Source organism: Eubalaena glacialis, chromosome 9, assembly GCF_028564815.1.
Source record: "Eubalaena glacialis isolate mEubGla1 chromosome 9, mEubGla1.1.hap2.+ XY, whole genome shotgun sequence".
NCBI classification, from domain to species: Eukaryota; Metazoa; Chordata; class Mammalia; order Artiodactyla; family Balaenidae; genus Eubalaena; species Eubalaena glacialis.
The window spans coordinates 57,300,242-57,314,732 of NC_083724.1; the positions used below are offsets into that span (position 1 = coordinate 57,300,242).

At 45.6% G+C, this 14,491-nt stretch overlaps 1 protein-coding gene across 3 annotated transcripts; it reads left to right on the forward strand.

Annotated features, from left to right (window-relative positions):
• Nucleotides 1-3,775: 3,775 nt before the first annotated feature.
• On the forward strand, nucleotides 3,776-14,491 carry MLANA (melan-A). Of its 3 annotated transcripts, none has more exons than XM_061199047.1 (5): nucleotides 3,776-3,831; nucleotides 5,065-5,166; nucleotides 7,700-7,799; nucleotides 12,759-12,872; nucleotides 14,189-14,491. In XM_061199047.1, exons 2-5 carry the CDS (start codon nucleotides 5,090-5,092, stop codon nucleotides 14,255-14,257), a joined length of 360 nt encoding a protein of 119 aa, XP_061055030.1. In that variant the 5' UTR covers nucleotides 3,776-3,831; nucleotides 5,065-5,089; the 3' UTR covers nucleotides 14,258-14,491. The 3 variants fall into 3 exon arrangements, with proteins under 3 accessions (XP_061055030.1, XP_061055032.1, XP_061055031.1); XM_061199049.1 differs by having other exon boundaries at nucleotides 7,700-7,796; XM_061199048.1 differs by lacking the exon at nucleotides 3,776-3,831 and adding an exon at nucleotides 4,069-4,109.

Here is a 14,491-nt window from a genome sequence, read left to right on the forward strand (position 1 = left end):
ACCTCCTGCCCCCAAGAAGAACCCATACCCCTGCTGTTCCCTGGGAAGGAATCTGGGGTGGCGCCCATATGATCTGACACCATGGTAGACATTGAGGTTGACCTCAATAGCTTTCCACCCCAAAGGTCATTCTAATCCAGCCCTGCAATTCCATCCTTCTTGATAGTGACTGGTCAGAAGTGGCCGTGGGATTATTAAATCCCATTTCTGATTTATTAGTGGTCTTTTCTGCCCACTTTTACAGGCTTAGAAACTGGGCCATTGTTCTCATACTTGAGCCAGCTTCTGTGAACGCATCAGCGCTGATGCTAGTTCTCCTGAAACAACTTACCTGTTGGAGGGGGGAACCGAAGGAGTCCTCCTGACGCCTTCCTGAGAGTCCAGCCTGAGGCTGGCAGAATCCGACTCTTGCTCTCGGGTGCCTGAGGGAGGAGGGGGCTCCGGCTATCCTCCAGCAGCCCCCCAGGCAGCTGGGGCTTCCCTGTTAGGCCCCCGCGTAGACACACTTTCATTCTGCTCCCGTCTCGACCTCACCACTGCCCCTCCACCTTCAGAACTTCTCCATCTGACCATCTCTTTACTTCACAGGCAATAACCTGTTAGCTCATTAGCACTAAGTAGCCATCAGGCCACAGCTGATCATTATTAGTTCATAGTTTACCTTGCTACCCCGTAGTCTCACGGCTGTTTGCACATTCACAGGAGATTCCTGGAGGCATCAGCCTTTCTCAAGCTTTAGTAACTTACAAGGCACTGCACTGGATGATTTTACATATTTTGTCTCATTTAACTCTCACAGCAATTTTGTAATAATTATTTATTCCCATATTGTAGATGAGGTTGCTGAAGCTCAGAGAGGTAAAGAAACTTGCCCAAGGTCCCACAGGTAGTAATGGGAGCTGGGATTCAAGGCCATTCAAACTGGGTCCAGGACCCCACTGGGTGTAGGGCTGTCTGCAGCCTGCCTCAATAACTGCAGAGATGTCTACCTGCCTTCTCCACTTTCTGAAAAGCAAGTTCTGTTTGTTCAGCTTCTCCTACAAAAGGGCAGCAGCATCAACCCCCATTTACAGCAATGCTTTTTATAACATTCTAGCATGTTCTGTTGAGGTGTGTGTAAGAGAGCAAAAGCTCACAGTCTTGTGGGGCACTGAAGAAGGTTCTAATCCCCAAGGAAGGTGAGTAAAGAGGATTCTGGTTCCTGAGCACTGTGAGCAGGAGGGTTTTGACAAGATCAAAGAGGCATCTCTGCTATCAGTCCCAGTGGCTTATCAGGTGGGCCTGTAGTGCAAGGGGTCCAAGGCCCACCAGGTGGCAGCAGAGAACCGGGCAGTGGCTGGCAAGGTGTCACGTGGGCCAAGCTCTAACCCTGGGACTGGGGCACAGGAAGCAGCAGCACCGCATCCAAACTCAAAGCAGGTCCGAACTGGGCCAAAGGGGTAGTGGGTGGGGCAGCCTTGTAGTAACATTGTTGCTAAACTTACTCTGTTTAGCAAGAGCAAGTTTAGACACTGTGCCAAGCAGGTGGTAATTATCTCCTTTTACTCTCACAACTGATCTAGGAAGTAGATACTATTATTAGCTCTACTTTTATAGATGCATGCAGTGAGGTTCTAAGAGGTTTATGATTTACCCAAGGTCACACAGATTGAGTAGAGGAGGTGCAGGCGGTTTGGACTCTAGAGCCCCGACCGTGAGCCTGGTGGCTGGGTGGCTGGGTGGCTGGGTGTTACACTGCCGGGGAAGATAGGAAGTCACTAGGAAGTGTGCAGGCTGAGGGCAGGTGGGGCCTGGCCTGGGCTGGCTCTGAGGCAGAGCCTGAGGCCTAGGCCGGTCCAAGCACAGTGACTAGGAGCCTTAGTCAACGGGAACTTCTGGGGGCACTTCCAGGAAACAGGATGTGTAGGGTTTTCAGGCTGAGGTTCCCTGGGAACTGTTATTTGAAAAAAGCCACCCCAGCTCATCCTGGGTGATTCACCCTAACAGGACTGGGCACCTCAGAGGCTGCAAACCACTCAAAAACCTAAAGAGATGCCCTTGTAAGAGCTGATCAGGGCTCCCTCGCTGAGCTCCAAAAAGCAGATTAGCAGGAAAGGAAGTGCCCAGACCGGTCACAGTGTCCCCAGTTTGCTGGGCCTGGTCCTGTAGCCCCCTCTGGGGGAGGCGATGCCAGCTGCCTTGTGGTTTCCACCCTGGAAGAGTGTCCAGGCACACTCAGGGCCCTGGAATTAGCTCACATCACCAGGCGACTTAAGCGAGACCTGGGAGCTTCCCCTTGCCCTGAGATCCAGGTCAGTGCCTCCCTCCTCTCTGGTCCTGCTGCCAATCATCCAGGGGGCCATGTTAGTTAGTAGAGTCCAGCTTAGCACAAACCTTCGGCCTCTTGGATCAGAACTGCATCCTTCTTTCTAGACTATCACCCACCACCAGGCCTTCCTGGGAGTTATCAGGTGTAACCCTGAGGTTCAGGTTGAAGTTACTCTCCCCAAATCCCTCAACACCAAAGACTTGTATCCTTCCTGATTTTCTTACAAGATCTCCTGAGTCAGCCTCAGTTCTGGGAATCCAGACCAAGTCATGCCCCATTACTCTGCTGCAGGGCCTTTGCACTGGTTCTTCTCTCTGTTTGAAATGCTCTCCCCACATCTTCATATGACGGACTCCTTCTTGTCATTCAGATCTGTTTGCATTTTCTCTCCCTTTCAGAAAGAAGAGGATAAGGATCTTACCTAATAAGCATCAACCTCCCCCACCTTGTTTTATTTCTCCCTTGCCATTTCCACTGATGATTATCCAGTAGGTTGATAATGCCCTCACACAGAGCAGTCCAGTGGAAACTGGAAAGCCAGAGGATCAGGAAGGAGTGGGGCTCTTGGATGTTATGGGGAAGGGGACTGTAGTGGTCATTTAATCTAAGTCCTCAGCTGGTGAGAACTCTCACATTCCTTTATTCTGGTGGGTGTTGTTTGGTTTTTGCTTTTCCACAATGGTTACAGAGAGCTGGTGAGCAAAGATAATTCTCTCCCACTGAAATGCTTCTGGGCTGTATCTATTTGACTCTTGGAGTAGGCTATGATGTCAGGTTGAATCAGCCCTGGTTTTAATTAAATTCTGGGTAGGTCATATACTACCTTCAAAGAGGAAATGTTGTCTTCTCCTTGCAAATGCAAGAAACCCACACTTCCCAGGGCACAGTCATCTCTGAGGGCATCACAAAAAATCTGGGAGCTCAGCTCAGGAAGATTTAGGGATCCTCTATTTCCTCTTCTTGATCAGGAGGTCATGGTCCTAGATGACCTCCAGGTCTGAGCCCAAAGTCTCACCAATCCTTTGAGGTAGAGATGAGGGAAGGTATAGGGTGCCCAGTTATATTTGAATTTCAGATAAATAACAAATAATTTTTTTTTTAGTAAAAATACATCCCATGCAATAAGTGGGACATACTTACACTAAAAAATATTGCCCGGACACAGTTATACTAAAAAATTATTCATTATTTATCTGAAATTCAAATGTAACTAGGAATCCTATATTTTATCTGGCAACTCTACAGAGAAGGGATTGGCATTTAAAATTAATGGCTTCCCTAAGATGAAACCCTGGGACTGGGGAAAACAGAGGCCACAGTGAGCTGTGACTTTTTGAGGAGAGGAATGAAATCGGTTTCTTTCATGCCAATTAAGCAATCACAAATGACTCCATCAGAAATCCAAACTCATGACTAACATGGGACTCAAGACCAGGAAAAAAAAATTAAAAAGATTAAGAGCCAGAGAAGCAATCTTCACACACAGGGCCAGCCAGCAGACGGAGTGGATCCCATCCAGGCAGGTAAGGGCATTGCCATCTCACCCATTCTTTCAGAACAGAACAGGGTTGGGAGATTCTGGTGTGATCCTCCAGCCTCCATGACTCCTGGCTGTCGGCAGAATTCCTCCTCAATATTTATAATTCTCCGACTTCTGAAGGTTCACAGAGTCTCCTCCTAGGTCCTCCCTCTAGGCTGCCAGGAAGCAGAGCAGAGAAGCAGGAGAAGCAGTTGTTCAGGCTGCAGCTGGCTCGTGAGCAGCTGTGTCTGGTCCCTTGAAGAAGCACTTTTCTTGGCTCAGGTGGGATGCGGTGCATTTGATGAGCCCACACTGCTTGCCAAGGCTCAAAGCTGGAGGTATAGATTTACAAAAACAACTTAATGCAAAATTAATTAAGTTTTGTGTCTATCATTTTGAACACAGAGTTCACCCCTACATTATTCACCTGAGATGATCAGTGAGTTCAAGTGTGATTTCTTCTTTACAACTGGGAAGGGAAAATTACACATGAAATGCCCCAAGGAACGGGTTCATGGGGTAAACTCTCTGCTCCTCTCTCCCACTTCTCTTCAGCTGTTTTAAACAGGATCATTAATATAACTCTATGGGGACCAGACCTTTGGGATTCATGAGAACAATAAGAGGAAAGAAAAACACACTGGCAAGGAGAGAAGAGAAACAATTGTTGATTTTTAGCAAGCACACTCTACTCATGACCACTGAAGTTCATGAGCTTTTTTTCTATTTGTTTGTATCATAGTTTAAAATTTTGTATTTTGGGGCAGTTTCCTTTGTTGGAAAATGGGCTTGGAGGATGCTGTGCTAGGCCACACACACATTATGTCATCATAGCCTTCTATTTGTCCAATGAGCGATATAAAATAATACCTTTGGAGAGAAATAACTCCTCTTATCAACCACAGTCTTGGGCCAGGGAAAGTAAGGAATGAATAAAAATGCTTCTTGTTTGTTTCTCTACAAGTTTATGGTATAGAGTCAAATTAAAGGTCACATTTTTTTCCCCCAAATTATAACTCAGTTTGAAAGTTTTTTCCTTTTGTTTGTGGTTCCTTCTTTGCACCTGAGCAATTTCCACTTGATATTAGTGAAAGGAGGTGCAAATCCTCTCACAGGGAGAAACCAGAGGGTTCGGCTGTCATTCCTGGTCACCTAGCTAGAATGTCTTTGTGGGTGTTTATGAGATGTAAGAACATGCTGGATGCGTGAAATGACACCTGTGTGCCCCTGCTGTTAGGTGACCCGAGGCCTGACCACACAAGATGCCAAGAGAAGAGGCTCACTACATCTATGGTTCCCGCAAGAAGGGGCACGGCCACTCCTACGTCACAGCTGAAGAGTAAGTTCAAAACCAGACCCAGTGGGGTTTCCAGTTTACCTTTTGCTGACACAGCCTGCTGGCTTCCCCCCAGCACATGCCTGTCTGTAAAACTCTCTAGTGTCTATTTCTCCAGAAAGTAAAGACCCTGGCAATGAGGTAAGGAGACCCTGTGGTCCTACAAGGGACCTCAAGCTTCTCTGAGGCCAAAGAGGCAAGGAGCTAGGAAAGGTAAAAAGCTGGATCTTGCCATTTTTGTCTGCATTCTTGGCTATGAGGCATTCATTGTAGGTTCCCAGGCTGAAAAACATCTGTCTGGGAGCAAGATGCCTCTTTCCTCAAGCCTTGCCTGTCTACTCCACTCAGGCTCCCAGATGTGGTTTGCAGACAGAACAAAGGCAAGTTGCCAAAGGGCAAGTGAGGATGAAGGGTAGATGTGTGTGACTCCACCTGCTGACTGACTCCAAGGTGAAGAGGGTCATAACCTTTGCATCAATACTTTATCCTAAAGAAAGGTGTTTCGTATTATGAATTAATTTAAAATAAGTATTTACACGATTAGACATTTCTAAGTGCTAAGCATTGTATACCAGCCCAAGATGCTATTCTTGCCTTTGAAAAAAATCTTACAACCTAGTGGGAGAGTTAGGCATGGGAGTAATTTCGGCAAGTGTATGTGCTGTGGTGGGAACACAGGCTGTAGGACACACTCTGCATGGATGAGAGTGGGCAATGTTGGGGGGTAGTGGGAGGGCCCCCCCACCCCGAGCGGAGACTCCAACAGCACAAACGAGGAACCTGGTTTTTATGTGGACCATATCTTAAGTGGTCTGCTCAGAACTTCCTGCAAACCTGCTCTCTCGGGAAAGAACTGTTGAATAGCTTTACCAGAATGACCTAGCAGGGGCAAGAGACATGAAGAACCCATCAAAGGCACCGAGGAGGAGTTCAGGCTGGAGCATTTCCTCAGAAGACCCTAGTGGGATTCTCTAACATCCCTGCATGGTCAACTGGGAGTGGAGGTGGGGAGATCTTCTGAAAAAAATGTCCCAAGAGCAAAAATATACTCTTGCACGTGGTATTAGGTAGGATATCTTTCAGCTCTTGTATGATGACTCAACAGACTCTGTGAAACCACCGTCAAGAGAGGTTCTCACTTGAGGGGGCATAAGCTGCCTATAGAGCTTGTGAAAATGCAGCTTCCTAGGCACTGCTACCCAAGAGGCTGACTCAGTAGGTCTGGGGGCGGGGGGCCCAGGATCTGCACTTTAACATGCATCTCAGGCAACTCCACTGCAGAAGGTATCTGGGTGACATCTGAGGAGCCCTGCCTGGCTGGGCAGTGGGTTCTTGTGGTGTGTCTGGCACATCCCAGTGTTCTCGGCTCTCACTAGGCATGTGTGAGTGCAATGTAACTGTGTGTTGAAGAGCTGGAACAGAAGGCTTCCCTGGTAGCGCAGTGGTTAAGAGTCCGCCTGCCAGTGCAGGGGACACGGGTTCGAGCCCTGGTCCAGGAAGATCCCACATGCCGTGGAGCAACTAAGCCCGTGCGCCACAACTACTGAGCCTGCACTCTAGAGCCCACGAGCCATGACTACTGAAGCCCGCATGCCTAGAGCCCGTGCTCTGCAACAAGAGAAGCCACCGCAGTGAGAAGCCCGCGCACCAAAATGAAGACCTGACGCAGCCAAAAATAAATAAATTGGAAAAAAAAAATAAAAGAGCTGGAACAGAGCTCTATGTGTGTCAAGATGTCCAAGGGGGTGACCACAGACCTGGGGGGCGGAATTAGAGCACAGGCATGCTGGGAGTTGAATCAGCTGCCTCCAGTCACGAGAGCCCACTGAAGGTCCCCGTGACAGCTTCATTTCAGGAAAGGGCGATGCAGCAGGAAAGGCACTGGCTGGGTACCTCGGGCCAGTCGCTGGGAATGCTGGTTCTGCTGCTCTCCGGTTGTACAACCTTGGGCATTTTACCAGCCTAAAATCTTGAGGATGTCAGATGTGAAATGAACATCCTACCTACCCCAGTGGATTGTTGTGGGCCTATAGTGGGGTGCTTGCCCCAGTGCTTGGCAGGGGTGTTGTGAGAATTCAATAATCTAATGCATGTAGAATGGTTATCATGGTGCCCAGCTTACAGCAGACATTAAGTCAATGTTCCTTTCCACTTCTTTTTTGTAGACTGATAGTTGGGGAAAATGTTTTAAACTAGCCCTAATGAAAAGAAAAGATAATTCAGTCTCAATAAATATGTTGTCCACATAAGGGTCAGTTACTACTGCACCTGTTGCACCTGGAACTTCGGTGCTGGGGCCCAGGCCAGTTAGCACTGCTGCTGTGGGCACACACCTGAGAGGCTTCCAGAGATGGTTCCGTCCCTGGGTACGAGTGCTGGAGGCCTGGTGGGTGCTTGGTGTGGCGTGGGGTGGGACACTCCTTGGGGACTGCTCTGACTGCAAAGCCCCTGTGAAGAGAACACATTGATGCACATTTCATTATAATCTGGAACAAGGTTTCTGTACCAAGATGTATTTGTCTATCTCTCGGGCCAGGGCTGCAGGGATTGGCATCCTGATAGTGATCCTGGGAATTTTACTGCTCATCAGCTGCTGGTACTGTAGAAGACGAAGTGGATACAGAAGCTTGAAGGTGGTAAAGTTCCCACTGCTGGGTCCCTCCAGATCAAGGACCTCCTTTCTCCTTCTTTCTCTGAATTTCTGGGGAGTGGGGTGACATTCTCATGATCACCTCTATCTCTGATTCCTGGTTCCAATGAGTCTTTCTCTACATTGTACTTCTTGTAACTCTTCCTTTGCCTCTGCCCACGTGTGAACACCAGTCAGGAACTTGGCCCATCTTTTTGGTTCCACTCACAGGAAACTCGAGTGCCTATCTGTGCGTGTAGCTGAGCACTAATGGTTTGCGGGGCACAGGGGAAGTGTTCATGGTTCTCTTGCACAGTGAACAGCAGCATTTGAGACACTCCAGATCTTACCAGTCCTTCTGGGGATTCCCACCGGCTCTGTTACTCCACTTAGAGGCCCTCTCCTCTCACCTTGCCTCTTGACCCCTTTCCTCCCAGGTTGCCTGGGAATTCCAAGTTCTTCTAACTCTGTTAGCAAGCAACCCATCATACCCAGGACCCGTCCAGCCATCAGTGCAGTGAGGAAACCATCCACCCCTCAGCAGCACAAAAGACCACCAGGTTTTTAACAGATTCCTTCCTCCACTGATGGCCAATGTGGTTTTAATAGGATTTTTGCTCCTTTACCCATACGAGCAGGAAGTTAACAAATGACACGGTCCAGCCTTGGGGTAGCAGGATCTTCCACGTATGAGAAACATCAACAGAGTCTCTAAACTATAAAGACGACAGGTTTCAGAAACCTTGCTTCAAAGCCAGGTAGCACTTTGGAACTTAAGCATTCTCCACAGTGAGAAATGGGATGGAAGGAGAGTTGCAACTTGCTCTCTCTCTTTCTTCCTCTCTCTCTCCCTCTCTGCCTTGTTATTGCAGATCTGAAAGCTTCTGAGGTTGATAAGTAATGGAAAAAAATTGATATTTACAAAAGATGTTGGAAAGTTCCAGTCCTCATTCAGCAAGCACTTCATGCAGAGAAAGAGGTTCTGTGATGGAGGGGAGGACTGGCCTGGGTGGAGGGTTGGAGCCTGCGGCAGTCTGAGGAGGAGAAAGGAAAGATGAGAGCTGTAGCTTCAAATTCTTCTCCTCCTTGCCGGGAAGCCTGGGCAGTCCCATGTGTCCCTTTCCCTAATGCCCATCTTGCCATAGTGTCCCAGATACCAACCATGAAAGACAAGGTGAGCTTGGGGGGATACAGCCACCAAGCAGCAGCCCTCCAGTGTGGTGACATTTATGGGAAGGAGAAGTTTCTGAGCCTGAATAAGACTCCAGACCAAGTTCTGTAGCAAAGCCTTGGGTTAGGAGGTTAGGGATAAAACTCTTTGCTCTCTGCCACACACTCTATGTGTACCTCTAGCACTGGGTTATGACATTGCCTTGTAATTTGTTATTTACTTTTTGCTTCTTCACCCCTTCTCTTCCTCCCATTTATGAGCTGGGACAGAGAATATTTCTTATTCATCTTTGTACCTCCAGTGCCTAGCACTGCTGGCACACAGCAGTCACCCAATCGTACGGCATAAGGAGTTGGTCTCATTGTCTGCCATTGACTTGCTTGGTGGTCTTAGATTTTCATTTCTCTGAGCCTCATTTACTCTATTATACACCTAGACACAGATGATATAACATGATGTGTATCAGTTTTAATTTAATATGTTTTCTTCTATAATTTAAAAAATTTCATTCTATGTTTGCATATTAAAAAGTTTTTTTTAATAAATAAATTTATTTATTTTCTTTATTTACTTTTGGCTGTGTTGGGGCTTTGTTGCTGCGCGTGGGCCTTCTCTAGTTGCGGCGAGTGGGGGCTACTCTTCGTTGCGGTGCGCGGGCTTCTCATTGCGGTGGCCTCTCTTGTTGCCGAGCACAGGCTCTAGGAACGCGGGCTTCAGTAGTTGTGGCTTGCAGGCTCAGTAGTTGTGGCTCACGGGCTCTAGAGCGCAGGCTCAGTAGTTGTGGCGCACGGGCTTAGTTGGTCTGCAGCATGTGGGATCTTCCTGGACCAGGGCTCGAACCTGTGTCCCCTGCATTGGCAGGTGGACTCTTAACCACTGTGCCACCAGGGAAGCCCTATGTCTGCAGAGTAAAAGAAAAATGATTTAGTCTTTCAAGGAGTAAAAACTCTACAAACTCAGTATGTTGGTACCCATTTCCTAACTGTCCACTATTGCTAGCTTGATGCTACCTGGACAAAAAGGCAATGTGTTTTGTTTCTCTTTTTTCCTTTCTGCTTCAACACTCTCATCTTAAATGTGTTCAATTGAAGAGTAACAGTCTTAGTGTTGTGGGCTCAGACACTGAGCATTTTGCCTGGTGTAGTTCAAGTTCAACCTGCCACCCTCCATTCCTCCAGGTCTAGACCAGTGATTTGCAGAGTTTTTGGAATTTTTATGAGCTAGAACTGTGTTTAAATTCCCTTGTTCCCTAATGTTTAAAAATGCTGTCATTTATTTTTTAAATTAATATTAAAATCTTGTTTTGAGACTTTCATATCTCCTGAAAAGCCAGGTTGGGGACCAGCAGTCTAAGAAGTTTAGGCAAAATTATGTAAAATAGTGCATTAAGTACTGCATTTAATTACATAATCATCTCCCTGTCTCTCTTCGGTGATTCTATTTTCATTATAAAGCAGAAGAACGTAAGTGATGATAAACGCAAGTTTTGGGTACCTGAATCACTCCACCTGTAGCAACCTTCACTAGGCTTTGAAATATGTTTATTCTCCCACTTACACTGACCACAGAATGGTAGAAAGGTTGGTTGGAATTAAGGTCTCCTAAAATTTCCCCTTTGGCTAACAATTCCCCTTAGATCTGAAAAACATCTTCTGAAAGGAAAGACTGCTTTTTGCAGCAATGTGTCTCAGAGGAAAATGATCTGTAAGGGAGTGGAAGTTGGCTTTCATATTTATCAGTTTTACTCTTTCACTTGGGAAGTTTAGGACATAATACTTTTGATTCTTGGGGAAGAATTTAAAGGCTCTGCTGATAGCTCAGTTTACACTCATGTCTTGAGGTGTCATGTCTCTCAATGTATGGTCAGGGGCCTTTGCAGTTGAATCACCTAGGGTTCTTGCTAAAATGCAGATTCTGGGACCATCTCTGGTGGTGGGACCCGGGAACCTATGTTTTAACACACACACTGAAGTTTGATGCAAATACAGAGAATTGGCAGTGAACTGGGGAAGTGGCCCACGCTCCTATCCTATGGCAGGTGAGGATTAAAAAAAAAAAAAAAAAGAATAAAAGCAATAATTGAGGTAAAGGGAGAGAATGCATTAAACACCTTACCTGAGATATATTGCTGGGAGTGGTGGAGGGGAGCAGAACCTCCCCGGGCCCTCATGTCAAAATTGGGGTTCTTGTGCTTATATCTTTCCAAGGGGTAGTGTCAATAATGATTTCAGACTAGAGTTTAGGAAAATTACTTCTTTACAGTCTGCACACTGTGTAGGTATCACCTCCAACCATGTGTGGCCTCATCCAGTTGATGTTCCAAACACTTCTCCTCCCTGGGAGACCTGCCTTGATGCCCTTCTCTTCCAACCCAGTAACCCCAATAATCAGCCATGGTCTGCAGACAAGCCTGCAGAGGCACTGAACACCTGCACAGCCTCCCTCTTCCAGCCGCCCTCAGCCAGGACCACAGAGAGCTGCTCATGCCCGACTGGTGGATTGGGTTCAGATATGTTCGGGTCTGTATCTTAAAAAAATGAATTAGGTGTGAGCATTTAAAAGTAACAGTTTACATAAAAATCTTAATTTCTAGTTTCTTGTTTTTAAAAAATCAAAAGATCTGGCAGAAACTGGCAGCTATGCAGTGGTTTGTCCCTTTAGATGGGATATACACCCCCTCCTTTCCTATGGTCCCCACTTGACCTCCTCCTCCCTCTAAGTGTCTGAGCGTAGCTGAGTCACCCCAGGCACAGGCGATAAGAAATTGCATCGTCTGGAGAGCAGCGGTTCTCTGTGTGGCCCTGGACCAGCAGGGTCAGCATCACCCAGGGAACTTGCTAGAAACACAAATTCGTGGGCTTTCACCCTAGACATACCATGTAAGAAATTCTGGGTGTGAGCCCAGCAATCCGTGTTTAACAAACCCTCCAGGTGACGCTGATGCATTCTAAAGTTTGAGAACCACTGCTGTGGAGAATTTAACAGTAAAAGCAACTAAAAGTTAGTCTGCTTTTTATAATCACAATGTGCCAGCAATTTTAAACAATGTCAGTAATGAAATACTCCCCCTCACTAGGGTGGACCGCTCCTGCAGTCCCCATTTTGGTATGTGTCTCTGCCTTGCATAAACGGTTGACATTCTATTCTAGGGATGGAGAGCATTACCCTCTAAACCTATGCAAACCACCGAACTCAGTTTTACCCACCCCTCCCCCAATAACTCAAGGTGCAGGACAGCCTTTGACTGACTTGCCATCATTGTTGTGATGTGACTTGGAAGCTCAGTGCTACAGCCACAGCATTTCTATCACAACACAAGCATTCGTACTGTTTCAGATATTTTGCTGTCATTATGGGGAAGGCAGAAATAGACAGTGTCCCTGCTATCGAGTTGCTCATATGCTTGTCCTTACTGTGATACCAGCTCCTGCTTCACTAGCTCTGATCTATTCCACTTGTAACCATTCTCTGAGAGCCATTTTTTAGATTCACTCTTTTTTTCCTTCCCTTCAAAAATATTCGTTGACTAACTAGTGGGTGTCAGGCATTGTACTAGGTGCTTCACCTTTAGTTAATTCCCACAACAATTCTGAGATGTAGGCGATATTATCTTCATATTACAGATGAAAACACTGGAATTCAGAGAGATAAGGTGACTAGCCTGAGGATACACAGCGAGTAAGTGGCAGAACCAAGATTAAGACCCATTCTTAAAACTTTGGCTTCTTCCTCTTTTCTTTAATGGACTCAATTATTTTTTCCTCACCCACTTACCTTCATGAATTCACATTTCAGGACAAAAGCATTCATGCTGGTACTCAAAGTACCTTAACAGGAAGATGTTCACGTGAGGGGCTTGGTCACCAGGACACCAAACTGCCTTTTCAAGAGAACAATTGTGAACCTGTGGTAGGTTGAGATCCTGCATCTTGGTGTTTTTGTGTATGGCTGCTTTTAACTTAAATGAATAAAATTATTCCCATTTAGAAAGCAAGGGCAATGTGAATGTGCTTAATGCTACTGACTTTAAAAAGTGGTTAAAATGGTAAATTTTTGTTATGTATATTTTACCATAATAAAAAATAAATAGTAAGATTAAAAACAAGGGAATCATAGAGATTTTCTTAAATTGTGTCCTCTCATACCCAGATTTTCCAGGGTCAATAATGAGACCCCTACATGTAAGATCTGAAGGAAGAATTTGGTTCTGGATACAATATTCTTTTGTCTTATGTTTTTAGTATAATTGCCTTTGTCCTGAACATAGATATTATCTAACGGAGAAAAAAAAAGTACCTACTATTAATTGTATAGAGTTGCACTGTCCAATAGGGTAGCCACTAGTCACATGTGGCTATTGAACACTTGAAACAGAGTTGTTTGAATTAAGATGTGCTGGAATACATACCAGATTTCAAAAACATAGTATGAGGAAAAGAGTATAATTCATTAATGATTTTTATATTGACTACATGTCGAAGTGATAATATTTTGGTAGGTGGGGTTAAATAAAATATATTAGTGAGATCAATTTTACCTGTTTCTCTTAATTTTTTAAATTGTAGCTACTAGAAATTTTAAAGTCACATATGTGGTGCACTCTATTTCTATTGGACAGTGCTGGTATAGATGTAGTACATCATAGTTTTTGAGAGCACTGACTCCAGAGCCAAGTTACTCCATGACTTACCAGTTGTGTGATCTTCGGCAAGTGACTTAACCTCCTCGTGCCTCAGTTTCCCGACCTGTAACATGAAAACCTTGAAAATACTCCCAGGGCTGTTGTGAGCATTAAATGAAGGCCTGACACATTTGTGCTCTGTTGATAGTAGCAATGGACTTTAGACACGACTATAGGGATTTATGCTTGTGGTAAAGATGCAGTGCGATCGGCGTCTGTTTAACAGGATTCAAGAATTCATTAGTTAGGGTTTGGGGCATCTACTGACAAGGATAATCCAGGTATAAATAAGTTTCTGAAATTTTTGGGAAGCCACTTAGCCCTTTTTTCTCTGCCTGTTGTCTCCCCCAACAATGTTTCAACATATATACTTGTGTAACCTAATAACGATTACCTCATTGGGTGGAAATTAGCTGTGGACAGTTAAACAAGTTTCAATCCAGAGCAGAAGTATAAACATCACGCTAACTATTTTGACTTAATCCCTCTTCCAGAACCACATGCACTGCTGCCAAGCCCATGCTCTCCTTTCTCACCCTCACAGGTTCCCAATGCTCCACCTGCCTATGAGAAACTCTCCACGGAACAGTCACCACCACCTTACTCTCCGTGAGAGCCAGCGAGGCCCCTGAGAGATGCTGAAATGATTTCCCTCACACTTTTTGTTGAATCTGATGTGGGCATGCAATGTTCTGCTTCAGAATGCTATAGAAACAGTGTACATCATCTCTACTATTAAGCTGAGTGTTAAATTCTTTATAGGGCAACTAGCAATACTGATTGAGGAAATGATGAGAAATATTAAAATGGGAAAAGCTTTGTCAATAAACATTGTAATGGATGATAC

Bases quoted from the DNA above. Each gene is read 5' to 3' on its own strand.
- MLANA (XM_061199047.1), top strand. From the start codon at position 5,090: ATGCCAAGAGAAGAGGCTCACTACATCTATGGTTCCCGCAAGAAGGGG. The intron at 5,167-7,699 runs GTAAGTTCAAAA...CTCTCGGGCCAG, and splicing joins TCCTACGTCACAGCTGAAGA to GGCTGCAGGGATTGGCATCC. The intron at 7,800-12,758 runs GTAAAGTTCCCA...TTCACATTTCAG, and splicing joins GATACAGAAGCTTGAAGGTG to GACAAAAGCATTCATGCTGG.